General features: G+C 42.0%; 1 protein-coding gene across 2 annotated transcripts in view; it reads right to left on the bottom strand.

Moving 5' to 3' along the window:
• Nucleotides 1–27,292, bottom strand: part of PTPRT (protein tyrosine phosphatase receptor type T) — a 280,775-nt gene that overhangs the window by 70,717 nt on the left and 182,766 nt on the right. For both annotated transcript variants that reach the window (XM_054845732.1, XM_054845733.1), the window contains exons 9-11: nucleotides 22,605–22,641; nucleotides 7,395–7,530; nucleotides 119–148 (exon numbers count right to left, since the gene is read on the bottom strand). In XM_054845732.1, the coding sequence (XP_054701707.1) occupies nucleotides 119–148; nucleotides 7,395–7,530; nucleotides 22,605–22,641 (203 nt within the window). The remainder of the gene's footprint in view (nucleotides 1–118; nucleotides 149–7,394; nucleotides 7,531–22,604; nucleotides 22,642–27,292) is intronic.

Here is a 27,292-nt window from a genome sequence, read left to right as displayed (position 1 = left end):
AAGACAAGGATAAATGGAATGGTTAAAAAAAAGTGGTAAAAGAAAAGAATACAACAAAGCACAAAATTACCACGGGGTGAGCACGCTTAAGAATCGTCACCCCCAGCCAAGTACTTACAAGTAATAGGAGTAGGAATACGCATTTCTTCTAAATGTCGACGGCCAGTCAGATGAACAAAATATCCAAAAGGAGAAAAAAAGAAAAATACATTATTAGATTTATATGAACTCTAGGATTTTTTTTTTTCAATAGACGAAGTATTTGCGCTGCTTCTTGTACTGAGCTACTTGTCTCATGCTTTTTTCAGGAGCTATTCGTCCGGGAGGAGTGGATACTGCACTGGAGACAGGAAACACAGGTTGTACTTCCACTTCTGCTACTGACTTGTGTCACCATGAATAAATCCCCTCGCCTCTTCCTTCCTTAACTTTGCCGTGTCAATAACGCAGGTAATGAGACTTACCTTCACCTGCAAAGGGCTCTGAGATTTTTCGAATGGAAAGAAATATGTAAGAGCTATTAATGTAAATAAGAATAAACAGGAAAGTGACAATGTAAGAACACCACAATTTTGGAATATTCAGACAATGAACAAATTGTGTAATGATAAATCAAGCTTCATCAAACTCTAAAATGCAAATAGTTCATTAACAATTCAAGCATCGCTACATATTTATAGCTGATCACTGGGGGTACACATTAGCTTTCTGCGTCACTGTGATTAAGCATTTTCTATCACAGTTTTTCAACAATACACTTCAGAACATTTTGTTATGTTTCAAGCAGCGCCACGAAACAAGCCTTGGCAATCAGTTATAACTTCAGAGGTGATGTCTTCCCTTTTCTAACTGGAAGAGGGCTTCTCAGAGAAGGCTGTTTCACACCAGGTCTGGCCCATGTTATTAGATTAACAGCAAGGCACGAGGGAGCCTCGAAAGCCACAGCCGCGGTGGGGACAGGAAAAAACAACAAAACACAAACTTCAACCTACTGCGCAACTTTAAAATCCCACCCTTGAAGGCACTGCGAACACCAGGAAGCGCTTACAGGTATAAACGCAGGGCTCGAGTGTTCTCTTTTATAGTTGCTCTGAACACAACTTTTGTAAGCACACATGGAAACCAGATTCAGCGCAGTTTCTCTCTCTGCACAATTGCCCTCTTTGCCATGCGCGTGCCGGGCACAGGACCGTTACAGATGTTCAAGAGGATTACCCTGAAATGACGAGTTTTGCCTGGTGGTGGCCCTTGCTGTAAACCTGAAATTCTGGCCAGATTCCCAGTCTATGCCAAGTTATTTGAATAACTCCGATTCCAAGGTACACCTGAACGTATTTTTAACATGATGGTATTATCTCCTGAAACCCAGAAATTCTACACGCCATAGCAACACACCTGCTAAGGTGCTGCGATTGCCACTGAGCTTCACTGTGAAATTCCAAGTTCCTCTGAACCTCTAAACAAAGGGAGAAATCACCAGGATGGGGAAAATAAGACCCCACACAGCTGACACACACACACCCCCCCCCCCCATCCCCAAAATTACTCCGTTAAACCAACCCCTCGGACAGGCCAGTGCCAGGGTTCACAGAGCACTATCAACCATAATTATTCTGTTGAAAATCTTGCTGCACTTTCTGCTTTTCTCAAGTCTCGGCCAGCAGACACACGCGATTCACACGAGACTCTTAGTACTTATTAAAAAGCTGCGTATCCCTCAAGGCTGCAGAGGAAAACTCAGAAAGATTTATTCCATGACGACAGAAAATAAAGGAAGACAAACAAAAGGAGGATTATATTTTGGAATAGGACAGGCCACTTTGGGTCAAATTCTCCTGAAACATGCAACCTAAAATAAGGACTTCCTAAGGAATATTTCAAAACTATCTGTAAAAAATCGCTCAGTTACAGATCACTAAAAACATGACCTGCTCATAGAATGTAGCACACAACCTGAAACCCCTGCCTGTCATCCACCGTAAATATGGACACAGAAGGGACACGGGTCACCGAATGTGCAAATATCCCTTTGTTAATTCTATCCTATAGCTTGGGTATGTCCTGCCTAAGAGGCTTTTGGGTTTTATTTAATTAATTTAAGGTAACAACCTAAATCCTAATCTAGAAGAAGGAGCTGAATTTTCATAGAAGGAACTAATCCTAGACCCTACATAGCCCCAAATCTCCTCTTTTGCTACCAACAGCAGTTTAAAGAACTTATTTACAGCACACCCATGACAGGCTGTCTGATCCTATTTATTCAGTCCTGCACTTAAAGGGGTCAGTAGAGGCTTTGTCCGCTCAAACGCACAAGCCTGAAAAGTGTCACATTCCTCACTCCAGGGAAATGCAAGTCACGATTACACCGGAGTTAAAACTGTCCAGATGAAACCAGAACTGACCAAAATCTAATCCTCTTGGCGGGCAAAGTCAAAGGGTATTTTCTCCAGAAAAGAAGTTTCCAAATGTCTTGTTTTTCTTGTTTCAGCTTGTTTTTACTAACTGGTCCTGTATTCTCTATTGCAACGAAATATTTAACTAATAATAAGGACAAGCAAATGAGCTCCTTAGAGAATTAGCAATGTTTTGTTAGAATAAAAATGAGGTATTTCAAGGTACGTGTCTATTGATGAAAGAAAACGGGACTGCCTTATGTGGGCAAATACACCCAAGCGGGCACTGGTCACCAACTGTAAATTAACAAGCTAAAGGATGTTGCAGTAATTTGTGCATCAGTATACATATGATGTTATTGGAGCTGCAAACATGTAACTCATATAGCTACTGAGTTTCCAAAACCAAGAAAACAAATTTTGAAAATGGTTTTGATTTTAGATACTGGAAGACAGACATATTTAAACCAGAAATTTATATATACACATATATATTTTTTACAGTGATACACACACAGAAACTTTTGCAGATTTTAGGGTTAGACTAAAACTTTTAGATAACAAACGTAGATTCAAACTCAAATTTTCCACTGCATAAACATCCCGGCTGGCTTAATTTAGCTTCACATATCTGACTAAACCCTATAAAACATTGGCAGCTCCCAGAAACGTGCGAGTTGCTGGAGTTTTTGCAATATGGTCTATTGAAACTATGAGCAACTGGGCAACGCTTGCTCACGCCTTGCATATGGAAGGTTCAAAAAAGTATGCTGATTTGGTGCGCGTCTCAGAAACAAAAAGCAGTTTCTGATGATCAGTCTAATCCTAATCTCAAACAGCGCCTGCCTCTTCTCAGTGTTTCTGTCTCCTCTAATCTCTCTCCTTCCTTTGCTCTTCGCACTGGTTAACAAAACGCTTCAATTCAGGAAATCCACTGCTGTGCCTACTACCAATGAACTATGAGGCCCTGGACCACGAACAAACGTCACTGTGAGATTTTCCAGCTCCGTTTGAAGAAAATGCCTCAAGTTTGTCTAATTAAATCATTTTTCTGCATTGTTGCCTTGCAAGAGTACGCTGTCTTGTACACTGAGGCATTAACCTTGGTGAACTCAAAAGGGGAACTCTTTTTGAAGGAAGGTTAACGCAAAAAATCGAATGCAAGAGCTTAAGCTCCTAACGCTTCTGTTTGTAATATAGAAAGAGAACTTTGTTGTTAAACTGTTCTCTCAGACAAGAGCGAGTTTTCAGCTGTGCTCCTCCAGAAGTTCAAATCAATCTGTGGTCCAAAAAAGCCTTTCCTTTTATAAAAGCTGGTCCCAATCCGCATTAGTCTAGAAATGAAACGAGCCTGGCAGGCTGAAGTTCATCTTCAGGGAACACTTGTCCATATGCAGCTCCAAGCCTCAGCTGGACGCGACTGGTGGCGCCCGTTCAAGGGAGACCCAGAAACAACATGATCAGCAGGGCTGTCAGCGACGCCGGAGGTGTGCTACGCGGAACTAGAGAGAGCAAGCCTCCAACCCCTCCTTCTGCACTGTTAGAGCTGCTAAATGGGAAAAGGTTTTAAAGTCGATGAGCCAGTTTATTTCTTATAATAGTGGGTATTCCAGTGGGTAACCTTGCAAATGACAGCAAATGGGCAAAGAGCTACAGACTGCAGTGATTTTCGCCTGTTTGCACACGGGGGAGAACGACACAGAGGAAAACGTAGTTTTCCAGCTCTAGAAAGAAAAAAGGGAGAATTTATATTTCTAATACTTCCACTCACCTCCTTTCTAATTTTAATTTTGAAGAAAGATGCCCAGGATAACAGAGCCTATGGCAAAGCCAGGTATAGCAAAGTCCTGTCCGTGGGCCATCACACCCAAATTCACTAAACGTTGCTGCTTCCGGGACCAGGCTGGTTCCACAGGAGAACACGTGCGCCGTGTTAGGGCCAGCTCAGGTCAGCACTGCCTTGGGAATTTTTATATCAAGCAAATGGATCCTCAGACTCCAGCCTTTACAACCTACTCTGCACTGTGAGTAATTTTGATTCGGCATTTGTGTTTCTCTCTGTATGAGATATCAACTTATATTGCAGCAGTCATGAAAGTCAAAACATCCTAAGAATCAAATGTTGGAACAAGCCGAATCTTGATACATCCCCTCATCATTTACTTATCTGAGTTAAACATGCATTGGAAAAGAATTAAAGCTAAAATCCAGTGATTTTATATACCTGCTAACTAACTATATAATACAGTCTCTAAGTTTCCTCCCTAACACTAATAAGTTATATTATGCATAAAATATGCAGCGTCCATTAAAAAAAACCAAAACGACAACCAAAAAAACCCCACAAAACCAAAAATCTGACAATCTGATAAACAGAATCAGACACAAATTTTTACTTTTTTTTTTTAAAGGATTCCTACATATTGATAACCTGGCCTTTTGCTGATTTTCCAATTTCCATTGGAAGACAGAAGTTTAAGCAAAGACGTTGAATCATTGATAGGTATCAAGACATCTCCACATCAATGCATTCATCAGAATGAGAAGGATGAAGATTTCTTTCGTGGTGTTTGGAGGAAAAAAAAATTACTTGCCCATAATTCTACCTCTGAGAAATTTCCTAATTGTTTTCAAATTCATACAAAAAATAGATTGACAGCAATCACAGTGTTTAACGTCAAGAGTCCCACAATTTCATTGCAAAAGATGTGGTAGCCTGGGAATACAAGTTTGATGGGAAATCTGAAAATTTGAGAAAATACACAAAGATTACGAGTATTACCTCCTCCTTAGTATTTAAAGTATATTCTCTCATAACAGTATCCTTACCTCTCTGACTTAGTTATTGGCAGGCTACACCACAGAAAAAACTGTCCTCAAATAAGGAATTCCTGGTCATCATGAAAAATCATTGGTTGTTTTCTGCCCAGCAATATACATGATTTATAATAATAATACATTGTGGGACAGAAATGCTATTAGCTTTTAATAGCTTGTGAAATACATCAGGATATTCAGATCTTGCATTACTCTGATAGTTTTCCTTACAAGTTTTACCTTTCGAGTTGAAAAGAAGAGCTTTTCTTCAAGAGCTTTCAGGAAGGTAACAGGAATGGATGAGGGCTGGGCATTAAAACAAACCAGAAACCCAACTCAATTTTTCCTGAAACTCTTTCTGGTTTTCTTTGGAGGCATCTGATTTTTTTCTGCTTACGAACCAAAAAGCTCCCAGGAGACTGGAATCAGTGACATCTGTACTGCTTGGGTTTAACATTGAACAAAAGGGCTCTAGATGTGACTACAAAACACATACGCATTTGTCCACAAAAATCAGAAATTTTTGCACACAACAAAAATTGGATTAAAAGCCTAGATTGCCCACACTCTCAGTTAATTCAACAGGAATTCACAGTAGTTGGTACATATGCGATCAGTTCTGCAGAACGAGATCATTTGGAAAGGTTACTCAAAGGACATCTAGTCCAACCTCCTGCTTAAACCAGTTTCACTTGCAGCAAGTCCCTCAGGGCCCTGTCCAAGTCAAGTTTTTAATTTCTCCAAGGATGAAGATTCTCCACCTCCAAACCATCTTGGTAACCCTTCTCTGGACTTGCTCTCATATATCAGTGCCTTTCTTCTACTGAGGATCCCCAAAGTGGACACAGTAAGCCCAGAGCAATCTCACCAATGGCAAACAGAAGGGAATGATCACTTGCCTCAACCTGCTGGCTACACTTTTGCTAACAGCACCCAGGATGCAAAGGCACATTGCTGGCTTGTGTTTGACTTGTCCACCAAGACCTCCAGGTCCTTTTCTGCAAAACTGCCTGTACTGTTGCTTGGGGTTACCCCATCCCTCATGAGATGATCCTCATGAGGTTCCCATCAGCCCATTTCTCCAGCTTCTCAAGGTCCTTCTGACTAGCAGCCCTGCACTCCAGCATCTGGAGCATAGACTTATTCCATTTGCATATGTGCTCCGAATTAAGATAGAGGAGATCATATCTAGATTTAACTGCTACTCTTATTTTCAGGAAATGTGTGACTGCTTGTCATAGAGATAAGAGATCTCAAAGGAACAGAGCTTTGCTTTGAAAAGGTGCACTCCCTGCCACAGACCGAGTAAAATCACCACGGCTCTCACCTGTAATACTTCCTGTACCCCAGACAACGGGCTGCTCCTGCTTCGTTTAGAATCAAATTATTGTTGAAAAGTAGGTTTCACTTCAGAAATGTGACTGGTAAAAATGCATACAAAATGCATCTGTTTCCTCACAAAAACCTCTTGCCTAAGTGCTTTTCTGAATCACTATATTACAACACTGCAAATGTGGAGCTCTTCGAATATTAGCAACTACAATGGTCTACTTCAACGTGTAAGTACAAATGGCCCAAAGAAAATCACACAAACGTGAACTGTTTGAACAAATTTCATTACCATACATGATTCTTCCAAGTTCCACTCCTCTATAAACTAAAGCTAACTCTTGGAAAGATTCTAACCCTCAGCAATACGTACTATTCCAGCTGAACACACTGGTTCCAAAGAAATTGTTGTGTGAAAATACGCCTCATCAAGACTCACTTGGGAACAAGACTCTCGATCACATTCTTTTAAGACATTATTTTTCTTGACTGTTAAGAAAGAATTCTTGTCTTCTATTAGACCACTGTCGTGCTGCCTGCACAGGCTCACACGCTCGCTTCCATTGCCTCATTATTGCTTTGTACTTCTCCATACTTCTTCATGAGCTATCCCTTCTCGTTAATTATCATTAACTCTTTGCAGTAACAACCATTCTTTTGTTGCTTATATGGTATCTGCCAGAACAGGCATCTCTTCTGGGACTACAGCTTCTTAGTGGTAGCGTTACGTAAACAGGTATTAACTGCTGCCCCCTGTAACACAGATGGAATGTTTTATCTCCACCAAATTTATTCTTTTTGAAGTAACAACCCTCTAGGCAGGAGGTCCAAGACGGAAGCAAAGCAGAAACTTACCTTCTCTTGATGGTGAGCATTGCTCCCAAGAGGATAATAACAAACATCAGAAGACCAGCTATAACTCCGGCCATTTTCACCGTGCTGTCGACTTGTTTTTCTGGTTCCACTGCATTGGAATTCTGGGTGGAAGCTCCTTAAAGATGGAAGGAGAGGAAGGAGGAGATAAAAAGAGAATTTGTAGAGAAATTGTGCAATGATCCACTTTAAATATTCATTTGAAAGCCTAACAACATATTTGCAATCAAATTGCAATAGACAGTTGTCCATCTAACCAAATCTGCCTTTAATAAGGGCTAATGACAGATAATTCTGAGCAGCAATAGGGTGTAAAATCCCAGTGTAATGCAACTGACTCTAATATTTTACCATATTATACTGTACTGGGGAATCTACTCTTCTGATGCACTCAGCATACACCCAGAAGCAGGAGAATTAACAGCAGTTATGATCTTCACCTCAAACAGCTTAAGCGGAGGTGTGGTCCTTACTCATCAAAATAATGAATGTAAAAGTTTGCAGTAACATATCCTGTAATACTACTTGCAGAAACTTTTTTCTTCTCTAAACCAGAACACATTTGTATTGCTCACCACACTGGAGGCCTGGCTTTTGTAAACATATGGTTACAATTATGCACGTAACAAGCATTAATCCAACACACAGAGCACCCTCCACAACATCTGATGTATTCCATGCACGAGTTGTTCTGTGGCCCAGGCAAGACAACATGATTTCTAGTGGAATTCTGGGTTTGTGGAAGGGTTTTTTGGGTTTTTGGGTTTTTTTGTTTTGTTTTTTTTTTTTTTTTTTTTTTTAAGAGTAAAGCCTACACACCTAAAAATGAAACATATTTAGGAACATTATTTGCAAAGAATTTCTTCTTTTACTTCCTTGTCAGGATCTGACTTCAAGGGTCTTTTGCCCCTGCAATTACTGAGGACCTTGCAGAATTCTCCCCCCTCCCCGGCTGCTGGGACTACTACAGCACTTATGATATAACTTAGTTCTGCTGACCTCACTACATGCTGCACAGAATTTTTCCAGATGTAGCCTAAACCACTGAGCTTGATTTAGAAAGCCCCGCAAGATATGAGCCGTGGCTACTCTAAAGACTAAATAAGCCCATCTTTATTATATTCTTGATATAATGAACTACCCTTAAAAATATCACCATTGCATTTGACAAAGTTAAATGAATTCATGTTACATGAGATCGCAATCTTATCTTGGGCTTCAGCTTTGCTGTTGGAGCCAGCCAAGTCTTCCTCTACAGCTTAAACACAGTAGGAAAAGGGAATCGAAGGTGAAAACAGAGTGCTGTCATCAGAAGACCATAGTGTTTTGCTCTTTTAACAACTTTGCATTGCTGACCTTCAGGAAAAGCTGAATCACTTCTGTTCATGAAGTCAGTTGCTTGGGGAGATAATGTTCAATCAAGTCCATATGTCGGTGAGACAGTAGAAAGCCTCACTGGGTTATTCTCTTGCTCATTTGCCACACGTTAAACTGCATATGCTTTAAAAGGTCTCTGTCTGCAAGCATGAGTCCCAAAGGTTACCAGGATCAAATCACACAACTGAATACAGGGCTTTCGATATGCTCTGAACAGGATCTTAGCTGATGGACTTCCAGGGATGAGGATCTGATCCTGAATAAAGTGCTTTATTTTCCTCTCATTATGTCTTGAAAAGTACATATAGAACAATGACACAATGAACGCAAAACAAGAAAACTCACCACATGCAGTGATAAAAGTATGATTTCACTTTTCCTACAGCTAAGATGTTAATCTAGTTTGCCACAGCAAAACACAATATTTACCAAGCAAAAATGCTGGCTGTTGGAAACACACGTGTAATTTTCAGCTTTTTGTCCCTGACAACTCTACTGCTCTGCTGCGACCACCAATTTTCCCATTCAGTTAAGAGTTCACTGGTAACTTCTGTGCACACATCTGAAATGCATAAATGGGACTCCTGAGCATGAAAATAAAATAACGTATCGGTTGCATATTACCATCTTTATTTGACAACATCTCTTACAATCGTGGACCCAATCTGCCCACAAGGTGAGCTATTTGCCATCATAGACGCAATCCCGACACTATCACACAACAAAGTAAATGATAAAGGTACAATTTTTCCCTGAAAATGGCTAAAACTGTATTCATTTGAAATGAAACTCAGAAATACTCCAAATTACCCTTCACTTGAGTTGCAGTTACTCCTGTGACCCTAAATAACAGGTGTTGGAGAATGGTTTTCTACTGCAAACAGCGCAATCACACCCCCTCCATTTTTGTACCATCTGAATGCCTTCATGAATTGTGAGCCATGTTAAAAAAAATTAAGAATGTGCTGTCAAGTCCATCCTCTAATCCACTAGATCGGCTTGGTTTTGCCAGGCTGTTGCTAGTTACGACAGGCAATGAGTGGTCAGTGTATTTTTATTTGGTATTTCTTGTCCCATTGTAGACTACTGTAGTTCCAGAAAGAGAATAAAGGCTTATTATCCATCCTGACACCTACACACTGTGGTGACTGATTCACTTGAATCTTCTATGTAACTCTTTCGATCTGTCTTGGCAAAGGCCAACAATTCCTCCAGGCTGCTAGTCCGACCATTTGTAAGTTGTCTCAGCTAATAGCGCCTAGGAATTGATAATATGACAGTGTCGGTAAATCCCTGGGTCTTGGATTCTTAAAGCTTTGCAGTGAAACAGTACCACGTAAGTCCCTTGTTTTTCTGCCATTCTGGCGTATTTTCCTTGTAGATGCCTAAACCTACTAAGGTTGGTGGTACTCCCACCTGCTGTAGTTAAGGTCTGTGAGCTCTTACTCTACTCGCAGATGACGACTTCTGCTGCTCCCGAGAATAACACTTTTGCAGAATTAGTTTTGCTTCTCTCCTTTACCGGCATGCAGGCTGATCTGAAATCCTCTGAGCACCAAAGCCCATAAAGACTGCTCAGATGGCCATTTCATACAAATGCCTTCAAATACACTTGGAAAGCGCTGCACTACTGTTCTTGAGGGGCCACCCTTTTCTTTCTGAAAAACAATGTTTCTATACTGCTGACATTAAAAAGGAAAGAAAATAAACTAGAACCATATTTTCTGGTGGTTACTTCCACCACGTGTCCTGGAATAAATTGTTCCTTGTAACTGAAGCTGGATACTGGAACAACAGGATATAGAACAGGTCACCGCTTATTACTGTGTGTACTTCAGCGGCACCCAGAGCCCCACTAAGGCCAGGACCCCATTACACTGTACTAACATGAAGTAGGACAATTTTCTGCCCTAAGCTTACTTTCTTAATAAGGAAGGCAAATGATAGAAGACAGTGCCAGAGAAGCAAAGATCGTAGGTCCCTTGGTTCCCTCTCCGTGCATTATCTATCAGACTAGGCTACTACTTTCAGAGATACACATTTACATACTGTACAAAACACACTTTCCCAGAAGCTTGCCATGAATCTGACTTTCACAGGCATCAGCATTCACCCAGCACTCCATTTTACATTCATAGCTATTTGAAGATTTTAGTCCTTTCCCATCAACCTAATTTACTTTATTTTCTCAAGCCCTTTCAAAATTCTCAGACAGAGATCCAGCATCTTGCAGTGAGACAGAATTATTTCAATGCTACAAGCAGCCCGTTCACGGGAGATACTGTTCTGGTTGACGCTGCAGAGATGCAAAGAGAGCAGAGCAGGGGCAAATGGGCTCTTTCCCAGAGCTGTCCACCTCCTCAGCCCACAAGAAGTCAGGTTTATGGATCATCAAGCACTGATGGCTTAATTTAGGCTCTGGTTAAGGTCTAATCCAGCTATCCTGCTGGGGATTCACAGATACCTAAATCCCAGACCAGTTCAGTAAGGTGGAACTACTGGATGCATGGGTCCATATTGTGCCAGCTCCTTGGGGCTTTTGACCTTTTAAATTCCCCCTTGCTTCCGATCATGGTTAAAGCTGGCCCTGCAGTGGCTGATAACTTAAGGACAAGAACTTTCAAATCCAACACTACTTTCAGTATAGAGGGCTGCCATTTGTATTCCAGAGTTAAATCCTTGAAAAGATTTCTTCAGCTGAAAGTGTTTCTGTCCACAAGGAAGAAATGATGTGTTCAGCTACTTTGAGCTGGAAGATGGTTTGCAAGTGATTCCAGCAGCCTAAACTCAAGTTTTTACCAGTTGTAAGTAAAGAGAAGAATATTCTCACAATGCTAAGAAAGTGAAAAATCATCCACCTACCAGCAAGCGTTCATATGTAGCACTATACACTCCTAGAGCAATATTCGTGTGTACTTTAAATCCTCTTAGTGCTATTTACTTTATAGATCTGGAAAGATTAGGGATACACCTTTGGCATCACAGCCACCCGACAGCACAGCTGAGGACTGACTTTTCTGGACTGACACCCATCAGACCACGCAACCTCTCACAGATGGGGATGGGGGGGACGGGAGGGGACAGAAGGAGAAACAGCAATGGCGGCGAAACGAAAGATGCCATGGCAATCTTGACCCAGCAATTTCTGCACAGATATGTTATTTGAAAACAATAAGCCACCAGATATCAAGTGACCTTCTCTGTGGAGGTGGCACGCTGAAGAACATCCGGGAAAGAATAATTATTGAGTGCATGTGGCTAAGCAGGAGTGATAATACAAGTTTCTTCTATAAAACCTATTTCAGAAACTGCAATTTGAAACATTCTGTATTTAAAGCAGCAATCACAATATTGCATTAAAAAATGTAACTATCAGGAAAGAGAATTTAAAAGAGCCATAGGCAAGAGGAAAAGATGGATATTTATGTGCGATTTCCAACTGGCGAGGCATAGAGAACAAAGTCCTGCGTGGAAGTGGTACCACCGTCATCAGTAGCCGTGTCACCGCACCAGAGAGAGAAGCATGCGATACCACAACAGGAGGAGAAGAGAAAGCAAAGAAAATGGTGATAAGGACAGCTGGGTCAAATACCCAGGGGTAAAAAACCAACAGTGCAAGTGTAAACGAAGGCGGGATAAAATGAGAGCAGCGAACAAGTAATGGGGGTTCAGCCACGGCCAGGGGGCAGGAACGATCCAGCAAGGGAACGCGTCAGTCTGGCAAAGACTAGGTTTGGTTTCAAATTTGTAACACTTAAGAGTACATCATCTTCAGATAGAAAGTTACTCTTGAAACAAAAACCAACCAGAAAAATTACTTCAAAGCATTATTTAACCCAGAAAAATTAATGAAAAATAATGGGCTCAAAGTCATTATGAGTTAAAATGAGCTGCTCAATCAGAGTAATTTCTTTGTAGCACATAATGGCCAGGCAGCATGCTGAATGTAAAATTTCCTGATAGACCTAGAGGCTTATTTTCAAAAGACAGTTACTCTCAAATCACTTGTAAACATGATTTTCTTTTCTTTTTCTTTTCTTTTTTGTGGTGCTTTCTATGCGAGTGGCCTACAAATGATTAAAGCATCTCTGCATGTAGAAAAGTTTTCCCTTCTGTTTTCAGATCCTTGTTATTTACATCTATACCTCTGAAACACAGCCTCCGATACCCAAACACAAGGGCAGGCGGCTACCTGTACGAACGATAACGTGGAGATAAAAGTGGAAGGGCACCGTTTTCCATCTGGATCGGGAATATTTGTTAGCCAGCACCACCCAGCAACGGCCCTCTGCGTCAGCCGGCCGCACGCATGGGTTGTGGAAGACAGACTAGTTTGCAGCGTTCAGCAGTGTACACCAGAGCACCGGGACTTAAAAAAGCTATGCACGATGCCGGTGCTTCTGCATATCATAAGCCCAGAAAGTGAAACAGCTCATCAGATCTGAAAGACAGATTCCACTTCGGCTATTCCTTTGTTGCAATTCATCAATAGAAAAGGAACACCACCAACAGTATCACTACACATCACATCACTACACCAATTTTCCGCCACCAGTTATTGAAGGCTGCAAACAGCACAGGCTTAAGACTACAGTGAGACATTCTCATTTCTTTAAAAAAAGCTCAAAAGGAATGGGAAGAATGACAAGAGCCAAAAGCTTTCAACCATATTCTAAGCAGAGAGCGCAGCAAAACAAAGCAGTCCTGGAGAGAAAGACAGACCAGAATTTCTATGAGGGATTATCACGCATACAGGTTGAATCTGTAGGAGGATGAGGGTAAACACACAGCGAGGAATCAAGATTAGCGCATTACTAAACTGAATGAGAATTAAAAAAAAAAAAGCAGTAAGAGAATAATTGATTCTGGAGATTCCAGGTAAATCCATCACAAAGGCTTTTCTTTTCTCCTGTTTTTCTTTGTCTCTCTTCGGAATAGAAGCACTTAATTTGTGCTAAAGGCAGATATATGGCCCCCAAGAATGAGAAAGGTTATTAACATTTACTTGAAAGAGCTTGGATAAAGAGCAGCTGTTGGGATGCCTACAAGTGATGTGATGGTTCAGAAGGTGATAGCATGTTTCCATTTCAACTATCGACTTTTGTGGAGTTATTTATAAACTAGCTTGAAATTATAAAAATGGAAAACAAGTAAAATTCCCATTATCACAAGTTCAAATTTACAGATGTGACTTAATTTCTGTATGGTCTTAAACAGACACAGGGAGACCAGTCTTTTGACTGATACAGGCAAAAACTTTACAGTGCATGACAATGCTATGGATGTATAATAGACACATCACACCCTACGAACAAAAACTAATTAACCTTTGCGCCAGCCAGTCCCCTCTAAGCAGTTACTCTGCTCTCATCACGGTTATCATTCAAAATTCACAGCCAGACCAGCTGCAGAAATTACAAACCCAGCGAGCGAAGCCCAGAGGTGGCTATAAAATGAATACTGAAATACAAGCACCTTCCCAGCCCGGCTAGTCAAAGGTGCTTTAAGCACCACGGTGGCCTACAACACCCGTGCCCGATAAGACCTCGCCCTCGAGGTGACCGAACAGCATGCAAAGGAGGACACTCGCCATTTTACAGTCAAAAGGGCATCATATGGCCATCGTATTAGGAAGTCTGCTGTATGTGTGCTGCATAAAATACGGGGAAACTTTCTGTACTTTACCAAGTTCAAGCAGCACTTTAAGGCATGTCGTGAATGAAGATTTTTCTTTTCCTCTACAGTGATTTTGTGAAATTCCATTCTTGCACACCTACCTCTCTTGTGACATTGTCACGTATCCTAATGTTAATATATAGTTTTTTAAATGTCCAGTTCCCAGAAGAAACTGAGAAGCCGATGCATTAATAATAACCCTGTTTCTGAACACTGGCTCATTGAAAAATGTATGTAAGGAAACAGAGGCATAATGTATTTGTAATAGCCTTGGGTTCATCGTGCCTTTGGAAGTCGTATTTAAGGACACTGACAACGATAGTCTGTTTATGAAAAACTTTTTATGTGATCCATAGTACCTGACCAGCAGCTGATACACCTTAGAAAGCATCTCTATGTATAGGGAAATAGAGAAGAAATACTGACTCCCCAAAGAGTCAGCGACAGCGTATGAGGGTTAGGAACATGCAGCACTGACATCCTCTAAAACATAACAGCCCTCCTCCTGCTTCTCCACCCGCGGCTGCCCCCCCAGCGCCATCTCCCCCCCGTGCAGAAGGCTTCAGGGCACATTCAGACAGTTCTTCCTGCAAACCTTCAAGCAGAAGAGAGGGGAAAAAAACCCCAACTCTGAATTTCACAAGCGAGTCATCATGCATTGCTCCTTGCGTTAAAACTAAATAAACCAAAACAAATCCTTTCTGATTTGACCTTCACTTCTGGTTTTAATGTCCAGCTGCTGCCTGTTGATTGTTTCCCTCCTTTGCCTGGCTACCAGTTCATCTGCAAACAAAGGTGATTGCACAACCTACCAACCACAGCCACAACACATGGCCAACAGCATCCTTTCACACCAGGCAGGTGGTGTAGGGGAACAACAGCCTCCATAGCACTCCGGGTAGATCCTTGCCGGCGTTGATTCCAGGAGGACTTGGCTCACACTGCAATCATCAGTTGTATTCTGCTTTTTTCTAAAGACCCTTTTTTTTTTTTTTTTTGAAGCAACCCAGTGCATCCCAGCAATGGATGCTTTGAATTACAGAGGTGACATTTTCACAGTCTACTGTTACTAACCTAGCCCAAATTTTACCTTAAACACTGTGTCTCTCCCAGCATCTCCCCTCTCACTGCTCATCTGAACTGGGGAGCCCGAGATGAGGGTCTGGGAGCGCAGCAGACACTGGAGTATACAATGTCCTCTAGAAACCGGGCTGAGGTTATCAAACTCAGTTCACTTGTGGGCTCAGTTCTGCACCAGGTTCTTCACCAATTCCAGGTTGGTTCACGAGCTCCCTGGGTTAAGGAAGCCCCTAAAGCCAACATCCCTCTAAGTCTTGATACCAAATTTGATGAAAATAAAGATGCTCGCTGGGTTAAGTGGGATCCACATGCCAGGAAGTTTGTCTTCCCAGTGGGGAATATTTTTCAGAAAGAGCAACGTAAGCGTGTCTGTTATTAACAATTATGATGTTACACGAACTTGTGCTAAAAAATAATGTTTAGAAGGCAGAGACTTGTTCAGGGGAAAAGAAAAAAATTTTTCACGCATTCAACTTAAAACGTGTGATAAACCCCTCTGAAATAAATAGCATAAACCAGAATAAACCTGTCAAAGGAATAACATTCCAGTGTATCAGAAGACAAAATGCAATAACAAACAGATTTGAAGTGGGATTAGATCTGTTTAAAAAATACATTATCTGTCTACAAAACTAGAATATATTTCAGAAAACAACAGAGCCCTCTTAAATGAATTTGAGGGAGCAAGAGCTATTAAATGAACAGTTTTCATATGCAGCAAAACTGTGTGTGAATAGAAGGATCTTTTTTCTCCTGATTTTCCATTGGTTTTTGCAGTCTTTTTTTTTCTCCCCATGATTTCACTGGTCACCTTTCAGACCCAGGTTCATTTCTGAGGTCTGAAGGTTGTTATGCACTCTTCTCCCAGGAAATTCCCTTTTCCCAGTGCTGATGCACTACAAAAAACAGAGACCATTTCTCGCAATCTTAAAACCAGTTGAACTTCACCGTAATCCCAGTACCTTTATGCCCCTCTATCATTACAGCTGCCCTGACATGTACTTGAAGTAACTGTTGGGTGAGGAAGTCATTGCTACATAGGAATAACTGGGAGAGGAACATTCCGACAAAAATTCAATCCATCCCAAAACTGAAAAACCAACCCTCCTTTCCCCTCCCTTTCGTACTAATCACAGGTAACTCTGTTACATCCCAATAAGTCATTCCATGCACATCAGGCTAAAGCAGAAGCAACTATTTCCACAAACTGATGGGATTTACTGTCTGTATTTAAATTTTCTGAAGTAAAATGGTACTAGTCCCAGTGTTACATACTATGTGGCAAGTTTAATGACATACAGACCTCCAAGTTCATTCTGATGGAAACTGCAAAACCCTTGAGAAGTTCTGAACCTCCCCACTAGTGAGCTGTGAATGACTTTACATGGTGCTACTGAGGCTCAATTCTGCAAAGTCTCTGATTTCAGCAGGAGTTTCTACACAGAGGGCTTACAGAATCAAGTTTTCATTTTCCTGTCATCATTTCTTCAACAGCAGGACTCAGCTGTCTAAGAATAAGCATAATAATCAGCCCAGAAAATGCCATAGCTACTTCAATTCACAAATGCAAGGTGATCTCCATGCACGCTCAGGGAGATACTGAGCCTCTGCAGAGGGCCAGCAAGGGATCCACGGGGCTCTTCAGTCATGCTCAAGTGCTCCCGTGAAGATTTAAGTGGTGTCTGGACCTCCAGATGACCCTCTGCACAGGCATATATTCATAGAATCATTGAATCGTTTTAGTTGGAAAAGACCTTTACGATCATCAAGTCCAACCGTTAATTGCCATTCACTTCAAGGAGTGCCCCCGTTATACCGTAGTTAGAATAACCATAAAGTATTCTCCCATGCAAACTAAATATGAAACAAGAAGTCATGAAGCTGCTCAGACATGTGGAAGCCTGAACAGTTTTCCTTTTCCTGAACTGATAATCACCTGTGCTCAAGAGGCTGGGCGGGTTTCGCGTGGTCACCTGTTGCCTACCTATTGCTGCTAAGAACAAGCAAAATCGTTCCCAGGCAGCATGCACGAGAAAAAAAAGGGAAAAAAATAAAGATGTACCTCATAATGATTATTAAAGTTCCATTCTTTCATTTGCAAGAACTCACATTTTAAAGAAAGAAGAAATGAGTATCAAGAGATAAGGAACCATTAATGAGCCCTCTGCCTTGGTTTCAATTACACTGGGAAATTAATTTAATGCATTTTAAGAATACAAGAGGTAATCGCTCTCTCTTGGTAAGAGGTTGCAATTTTCTCTAATAAAGTGTCAATATAAATATGTTGCTTTAAGACAGGGAGAACAAGTCAGTTAATTCAGAAAGAATGGGACATATTAAAACAAATGCTATCAAGGAAACCAAACGGCAAAACTAATAAATAAACTGGCCGAATGAAAATTGTATGGCAGAGAGCTGGTAAATCGGGGTTTAATTAGAAACTTATTATTAAAGAGTGTTTTATGCTAATGATATGCATCCAAGTGACTAATGCTGTGAAAGACAACATTACTCCAGTAATTCAAAAAAGAGGAGCAGCCCATATGAGGAGAGATGTTTATGGCTGGAAGTGGTAAGAAATCTGAGACCAATGAACCTGAAAATAAATACATACGTAGATACAAAAGGTTAATAACGCTTGCGGATTTAAAACATGCTGGCAAAATGGGAAATGGCTACACAGACTGGACAAACGCAGAGAGCTTTCTGATGGATTGCCAAATGTCACCACAGCAAAGGCTGCCGAGGAGTCCCTGTCACTGCCCCTTGCCATCGGTGTCAGCCAACTCTTACGCCCAGACACTGGATGGAAGGAAAGGAGCTCCACAGATGTGCTTGCACGGGTGGGCATCTAGCTCTGCTTTGGAGGATGCGCTGCTGGTGTCATGACCTAGTGCTCTGAAATGCTGAAACCTGCCCACACACACACTCTTAAGCCAATACACAAAGATTTGAGAATCTCTTTCCTGAGACCACAAGAATCAAGTTCATCTAAACGGGAGCAGTACGTAGACAACCGTGCAGAAGAGTGCTCCACCGGGAGAGATGGGAAGCAGCTCCGGCATGGAGCTGAATGGAACTGGAAAGGGGTCGATCTAAACAGTCTATTTCTTGCTAAAAGGGAAGGAAAGAAAACCGGGGAAATCTCCAAAATGCTCTTTAATGGACTAAAACACTTTTTAAAGAGTTGTCTACTTTTGTTTTCTTGGTTTCGAGGCAATGGGACATAGAAAACAAATTGCCTCCCAGCCTGCTGAAGTAGCAACAGTGGAACAGCCTCATGCGTCTCTCAAGTAATTAAAGCTACTCAGCTTCCAAACAGGTGCCTTGCAGCAACACCCGAGATGTGTTATAATCCCCCAGTAACACACTGCCTAACACATTTTATTGCCTAATTACTCCCACACTCATGTTTAGTGCCCTTGTTAATCCAGTACTTCAAGAGAATACTTGCCTTGCTGTAACACGTCTTGATCCTAATCCTCCTGTCACTGGTGTAAATCAGAACTCATTTCACTAACGTTAATGGAGCTACTGCAGTGTCAAGTGCCTAGGAATGGAAAAATTGGGCCTATAGCCCAAAATGAACCTTTAGCCTGGCACCAGTGGTATGTAGTTATTTTCTTGCGTCAGAACAAAATATGCTTTTTCTCTAGTACCAACTCAAAGTGGAGCTTTTGAGCTGTCAACACTGAGATCAGCCCCGACTCCAAAAAGTGGTTTGTTTTGGGGGTTTTTTTCCTGACTCTTACCCAAGACACCACAGCGGTATCTTTGCTAGCTGCTCCGACGACTTTGTTCAAGGCAGACTACAGGTGTGCTCATTCTCTCCTCAGAAAGACAATGATGCAAATAAAGGCAAATACAGGGCAACGCCATTAAAGATAATCAATATAACGAGTAGACAGAAGACAGCGCAGACACAGTAGGTCAGCTAGAACATCCCAGCCATCAGCCTTTGATCAGGTCACAATGTAATTACAGTTCCGTGAGCGTCTCTGTCCGTGGCAGAGAGAGGGCAGACCCGAAACCCCTCTTCAGGGGCTGGGATGCGGAGTGGCTGAGTCCTTCTGTTCACGTGGAGTTAACGTATGGGGGGAATTCAGCCTCATGACATACAGAAATCTGAAACTATGGGAAAGCTCCAAACCACAGAACCACATTGTTCAGCTGCTGCTCAGCTGCTCACGCTTCACAGGCGCCAGCAATGGAAGATACTGTTATGTTATCAAGACTGCAAATTAGCTTGTAACGCTACCTTGCGTGTGAGCTGCAGCCAACACCGTACCTTTGAAAAGCTAAACTGCATAAAATTAGCCACAGCCATGCATACTCCAGTGTCCTTGCTAATGGTCAGGCACTGAGAAATCACATTGTGATTCACAGAGTGAGGACAAGAAAAAAAAAAAAAAGAATTAAAAAAAAATTTCCACAGAGATTTCTACACTCCACATACAGAAATAAGGTATCTGCCTACAAATCGAAAGTAATATCCATTGAGACAGCGAGAATAAACACTAGTCCTGCCATCATTTCTTGTCCTTTTCCATTCAGGTCAATCAAGAAAAATCCTAAAGAATAAGATCACCAAAAACCAGTGGCTCTAGGCATCCTCAGGCTCCACCCTTCTCTTTTATATCTCTTATCAAATTAATATTAGTAAGAGATCTTTTTTGAAAAAGAGATGACATTCAGAAACGACAGAATGAGGGTAGCTTATTGACTCTTCCTGGTGACCTAACAGGTTAATGGAAATTAAATCCGTTTGCAGAAGTCAACTCAAGGTCAAACACTTATGTGACACTTTTCTGAAGTGCCCAAACCAGACAGTGCGAAGCAGAAGGTCACGCAAGAATGGGGCTTTTCAAGCTGCATATTTTTTTTTTTCTTTGAACAGTCACAGAGCAAATATCTTTCCTGCTAGCATAACAACATTCTTCCACCAACTCCAGAAAAAGGAATGATTGAAACGGAAGAAACTACAGGTTTCCAAAAATGATTTAATCCAATCGCCCTGATCTCATGAAGAGACCCCTAGTCATGCTCTGGGAAAACCCTGGGGAGACTCATTTCACCCAGACTCGCCTTTCCCACTCCTGCTCTTTGTCTTTCTACCACCAGAAAGCCAAAATAAGGTATCCGAAATGGTCACATCACTACCAGCTGGGAAAACTGGGGGGAAGGAGGGGAGACTGAGACACACAGAATGTTTGTTACCCAGAGAAATGAATTAAATAAAAATTTTACAAGGAACTTTTTAAAAGGAAAGCCACAAGAGGATACAGGGAGCACCAGAGCCACAGATGAAAGGGAGAAAGGGGAGAAATGGCTCATCCTCCTTGGCTTTCAGTGGTGACACAACCCTTACAGCCCACCAGTTTGCATGGCAGGTCTCAGCAGTAAAAACCAGCTGCACGGTGGGAACTTCATGCATGGCGTTCTGGAACAGCCTGGGGGGTGTCTCCATATAAACATGGGAAAAGTCCTCATCTGCTCCCCAACAACTGTTAGCCGGGGCTTCTTTGAGCCCTCCCAACTCCTCTGTAAGTGCAGATGCAGAAGTGATCAGGAGAAAGTATCTAGAAGTAATTAACTTCTGTCACTGCCGCACGACAGAAAGGAGTGAAAAGAATGGGAAAAATGGGATGGTGCCTCAAAGAAGAAGAAAAAAAAAAAGTCATGGGTTCCTCCCAGTTTTGTTTAACTCTCAAAATACTCCACAGGCAGTAATGCAGCAAGAGCACAAGCAGCAACCCTAATTTTGGAAATGGGGAGCTACCTGTAGCACGGCCCATGGCAATTACCCCATCATTTCCTTACAGCTCTTTTTGAGACTAGACGTGTGCGTCGAGGACGTCTTTTTACAGCTGCTCCTCTGTTGGTGTTACAAGTAAATTGGGTTCTGACACCTTTGCTGGCAAAGTAGCCCCTGGGGTGATTTTGAAACCCCTAGAAGAGTTGTTAAAAGCAACTCTAAACTCAAAGAAGGAACCCAGACATCGTCATCATTGGTCCTTCAAGAGCTACACACCTCATGAAGCAACCTGGGGATGGGAGCTTTGCATCTTAACAGTATTTGTACGGGGTTTGCTCAGTCTGGACTATTTGACCTATCAGTTTGGTCTATTTTGAACTAATTGCAATGAAAATAAGGAACGTACTTTACTAGTTTGTTCAATTATACCATGAAAATGGTGTGAAGAAAGAATTGTGCCCCACTGTGTTCAAGGTTAGGCTTATGTGATATCTCCTCTTACTTATCTACTTTATACAGTTGCGGAGAGAACAAAGTTAATGTCACTTTTTCAGTGACGTTCTGCTAGTAGCGAGAACAGTCCTCAGGACAGGAAAGCTGTTGACAGAATAAGAGACAGGAGGAACCACGGAGAGACAGAGAGATACCCTGTCTTAAAAAAATAACAGAGTCCATATGTATAGTGAAGTGGTTCTGGAAACTGTTGTTCTGCCTTTGTAATCTTCCTTAACAGAAAAGAAAAGAGAGAAAGGGGAAAGAGAAAAGGGGGGGGAAAGAGAAAAGGGGGGGGGAAAGAGAAAAGGGGGGGGGAAAGAGAAAAGGGGGGGGGGAAAGAGAAAAGGGGGGGGGGAAAGAGAAAAGGGGGGGGGGAAAGAGAAAAGGGGGGGGGGAAAGAGAAAAGGGGGGGGAAAGAGAAAAGGGGGGGGGAAAGAGAAAAGGGGGGGGGAAAGAGAAAAGGGGGGGGGAAAGAGAAAAGGGGGGGGGAAAGAGAAAAGGGGGGGGAAAGAGAAAAGGGGGGGGAAAGAGAAAAGGGGGGGGAAAGAGAAAAGGGGGGGGAAGAGAAAAGGGGGGGGAAAGAGAAAAGGGGGGGGAAAGAGAAAAGGGGGGGGAAAGAGAAAAGGGGGGGGAAAGAGAAATGGGGGGAAAGAGAAAAGGGGGGAAAGAGAAAAGGGGGGAAAGAGAAAAGGGGGGAAAGAGAAAAAAAGAGGCTTGTTCTTTGAATAGTAACTGTAATCGAGTTGTGTCACCACTGCAGCTTTTACATTACTGGCACTGCGCTTTGCAGAAAAAGGAGACCCACATACCTTTTGTTGCCAGCCGGACACAGTTGATTTTTGTTTCCTGAAAAATAAAGAAAAAAAATATAGGAAAATATCAAGGTGTGTTATTTGTCCATCTACATAAACATACATTCCCTTAAAAAGGTACTAAAACCAAATCAGCATTTTTCTTACACTTAATGTCTGGAAATACCACCAACAGTTTTAGTTGCCTAAACCATTCCATCCTAATGGGCTTGCACACAGCTGCTTCTCTAACTGTTGAGAAGTTAAGAGTGACAACATGTTTTTCCGCACTGGATGCGTGAGTGATGGGTCCCGTGTAACTGCCTGATGAACTAATAGAATTTACCAGTTAAATGACCTGATCTGTAATAGGCAGACAAGCCTTGGGTCAAAAGTACGTGCAACCGTACATCAAATTTTCATGCACCATTACTGCAAATTTTGAAAATTGAGTATTTATTTAAACACATGGCAAACAGACACCAAAGTAGTCATTTGACTATTTCAGCTCTCCGATACGTATGTGAAGCAAACCAGCATGCTGTATGGCTCGCTCTGCCAAACGAGCTATTCAAACACAACCCACACCGCTGCAGTTTCTCATCGCAGAGCTGGGACAAAACCCAATGCTTTTGTTCAATCCACCTCAGAGCCCGCAGATCTGCGTAAACAGCAGTTTGGATCGGAACAGCAATGTTGTATTTGGCTTCACGAAAAGCTCACACTCGGCAGCCTTCTCAGGCCAGCTCCGCTGAAAACACATCCTTTCTGGCATCCCCAGCTCCTCATTCTACAGCCCTTATTGGCACGGATTGCTCCTGTCCGATGCGTGACCGCCGTCCAAATCTTAACGTGCTGCTTTGGTAAAAAAGCTGACTTTGTCAGGCAGCAATCTGCTGCAGGGTTTTCGTCACACTTTATGTCTTTACACGCTCTTGTACACGTCTCAGGTGTAATGAATACTTGCATAAATTACCGTGTGTAACAATGCTCCATTAATATGGATGCTGTCTGCGCTCTGGAAACAATAGCCTAGCAAATGCACTGCTGAGCACCTCGTTCCATCCTCAAGCAATAAGACAAACACTGTGAAAATCTGCATTTGCTCTTGGACAAAGTCTGGTCTAGCTGTGATGGATCCTCCTTGGTCTCAGCAGAAAAACATGGTCCCGTCGTGCCTTTCTCCTCCTCACGCTTACGTTGCACGTAGGAAGGGGACAAGTGCAGGATCCACACGGGGATCCAAGAGTGATTCTCGCTGATCCTTTTCTATGCATTCCTCAAGATACAAGTCACCCACGCTACCTGGATATAAGTAACACACTGTGTAGTCTAAACCCAACAAAATATTCAGGACAAACTGTCCCTTTGTTGATCTTGCCTTCAAACTCTCTTAAGGAACTCCTGGATTACCGAGAACAAATCACGTCTGTTACGGACACCCCTTCACATCCATGCAGTGCCCAGAGTGGGACCGAAGCACCGCTTATCCCGGTAAACGAGAGGCATCATCTCTCTCTGGTGCACTGACCCCTCTCTCCCTCAAAAATCCACTCCTCTGCACAACCTGTACAACCACCAGCACTGCATAGTCAACACAACTGTACAACAGAGCTCCACGTTCACCTCTGCCTTGTGTATAATCAGCTCGAATTGCCAACTATTCTGGAAATTCAAAATCTTTATTGCTAGTGATGATATATGAAGCAGGAAAAACACAGCGTTATTGTCAGAGCACAGCCTCAGCACATAATGCTGGGAATTATAAGACAGATTCTGATATAGTTTACAATCTTAAGGCAAGGTGACCTGGAAAATCAGCAATGAAAAATAAAATAAATAGAAAATATCGAGATAGCATTTTTGCAGCCTAAAAGTAGGTGGACGCTTGCTCACATTTCATTGTGGAAAATTTTCTTGTGTATTTATTGCCTTCTGCTAGTTTCAAAGTGCAACAAAAAGCTGGAGAAATTAGTCAATGCTGAGAAAAGAAGAGGTGAGAAAACAAAACCCGAAATCTTGTTAATGATGCTGTAACTGATCTCATTTGACCATGTGCACATTCCTGCACATTACCCTCCCACTGGGTAATTTGAGAAGACAGGATGCAGTGTGTTCTGTTTGCATCTACAGCTACTAATTGCTGCATTTTGCACAGACAATCATAGTTATTAGAAGACCACGGTCTGGCACTGCCAAAAGCAAGGGCAATCAATCACTAGAGGAACAAGACATCTGGACTTCAGAACTTCAAATTGCATCTTCTGAGAAGAAAAACATAAAAGAAACCTGCACAGACTCCAGACGCCCAGCTACTAGGGATGCTAAAGTTTAAAGACTTGAACTTAGTCCATATTCCTGATTAGGGTTGATTATTCCATCGATTTCCATTGATCGCCTCATTGATCAACCCACCGCTCATCTCTTTGGTGCCTCATAAAAATGAGATCTCTTTCAATTTACTCTATTTTTCTTTGACTGATGCTGAGAACTGTGAGTTTGTTTGAGCTTTTCTACCAAAAACCAGAATAAATAAATACATGGGGTTTTTTTCCAAAAACCAGTAAACCCATTTTTGCACAATCACATTTGTTTTCTGAAAATATATGACTTTTGATTCAGACAAGGGTGCTTTCCTGTCCACAGTAAAGATGCTTCTGTTTAGCCAATAGTAAAGCAGGAATAAACAATGTAGGTAATTCTCAATTATCTTCAGATAGCTTAAAGCAATTATAAGAAAAATAATTAAATAAAGGGATAATTAAAAATAGTTTTAGAAAAACAAAAATAATTTCCCCAAATTTCAGTTGGGCATATTTTAACCAAGATCCTGGAATAGGAAAACACTGCATGAATACGTCCTACCACTCTTGATCCAACTTTCATTTTCCACCATGCTTCGTATCCAGAAAGCTTACTGCCTGTTAAGCCCATCTACATGTTTACCAGAACATATTGACATCTGTGCTCTGGAACCTCCATATGAATAAAAGATGATTATGGTGTACCCTCACTCAAGGCTGAACCCTGGCTAAATTTTTAAGTCCATAGACCACGGACACGGACCACGTGAGGACCGTGTTTCGGAGCACTGGCAGACTGCTCCGGGAGGGCAGACCCAGACCTACACTCAGAACGAGCTGGAGACCGTCTGAAGAGAACACAGATTGTGTTGAGAGCCCTCTCTGCCAACACAGCCCGTGCAGACTCGAAACTACACACCACGAGCTTGTTCAGCATCCCCTCGAATATTCAGGGGTTTTTTTTAAACATTCTTTCAATATAGTTTGTTTCTTTCCAAAGGAAGGGAGCTGATGCTGTCTACTAATTATTTAGGTTCCTAAACGCACATTTCACTGAAGTACACTGGATGATAACAAGACAAGTTCTGCCTCCGTCTCTTTAGTGTTTGGATGGGAACAATTTTCTGCAGAAAAGGGCTATAAGGGCAGCAGGACATATGTTTATGTGACAGCTGCATCTTCACAACCTAAAAGGGCAAATGATTTTTTTTTTCTTTTCTTTTAAAATGACAGCTTGCTGTTTACAGACTACAAACAACAATAAAAGAAGCAGAGCTTTTTCATCCATCTGTTTCCACACCCACAATTTTTCCTTTCCTTTACTATTATTATGACTTTGCACTAGAGAAGCAGTGCATGCCTTGTCTGAAGAACCGCCTGCCAGCACCAGTGAGACCTCCTGTCCCCAGATGTTCCGTTCGGGGCTGCCCTGCACCAGGCACCGTTTCATCAGGCAGCTCAAACTGGTGACAGGCAATTTTAACTTTGCTGGTGCACAGACCAGACAAGTAATTACCAATCTCCCCCTTGGCCTCAGGCTCAACTTTAGTCTCCGTGTCCCAGAGCTATACACCGAGCATGCTTGTTGGCAACCTGCTTCCTACAGGATAGAAACCGTGCTTCTGTCCACTGAACATCCTCAGGAATTATTTTTTTGGTCCTCAACAAATTTTGCCCAAGTTCACAGGAGCTACAGATCGTGGGTTCATTTTTTATCCCACTGAAGCCAACCCTTTGCTGTCTTTAAAATGAATTATGTGCACATAACTGTGCAGGGTCAGTAGGCTCCCCCTGTAATTCCTATTGCCAGCTTAAGGAAACTGCTGGTTCTCCGAGAGACTAAGCTAAACCTAGTACTGCCTTTCCAATTAACAATTATTTTTAGTATCTGTGTCATTTGGAGAAGGGAGGTTTGACAAAGCGGTTAGGGCTTTTATTATTTACAATAGAAAGTTATTTCAATGATATATAGTTAATCATTGAATACTCCTACCTCTCAAACGTGAGGTAGATTGGAGGAGGATTTTACATACTCTCCAGAAAACACTCAGGTCCACATACTCTGCCCTAGGCTGGCCAACCAGATGTGGAAACAGGGGCTTACAAAGAGTGAAGTCCTTCCACAGCTGCTTTACTTCTGCCCCAGCAGCTCCAGCATGAGATTAAGGAGGAGTAAACATAAGTGAACAAAACTGTACCCCTGAAATCCCACTGAACACAGAGCTCCTCAGAGCTGTTCAATAGTTCACAGAAGCAATGCAGGCGGCCTTGGTGCCACTTCAGTTTTCAGAACACTGCTCGTGCTGAAGTACCTCACTGTTTTTTTTGCGGGCCATCTCCACAGGGATGAATGCCACCTCTCTGTTGGCAGGTCTATCCATAGCTCCAAAATGTCCCAGAAGA

The sequence above is a fragment of the Grus americana genome, chromosome 17 (assembly GCF_028858705.1).
Source record: "Grus americana isolate bGruAme1 chromosome 17, bGruAme1.mat, whole genome shotgun sequence".
NCBI classification, from domain to species: Eukaryota; Metazoa; Chordata; class Aves; order Gruiformes; family Gruidae; genus Grus; species Grus americana.
This window is presented reverse-complemented; position numbering and strand designations above follow the sequence as displayed.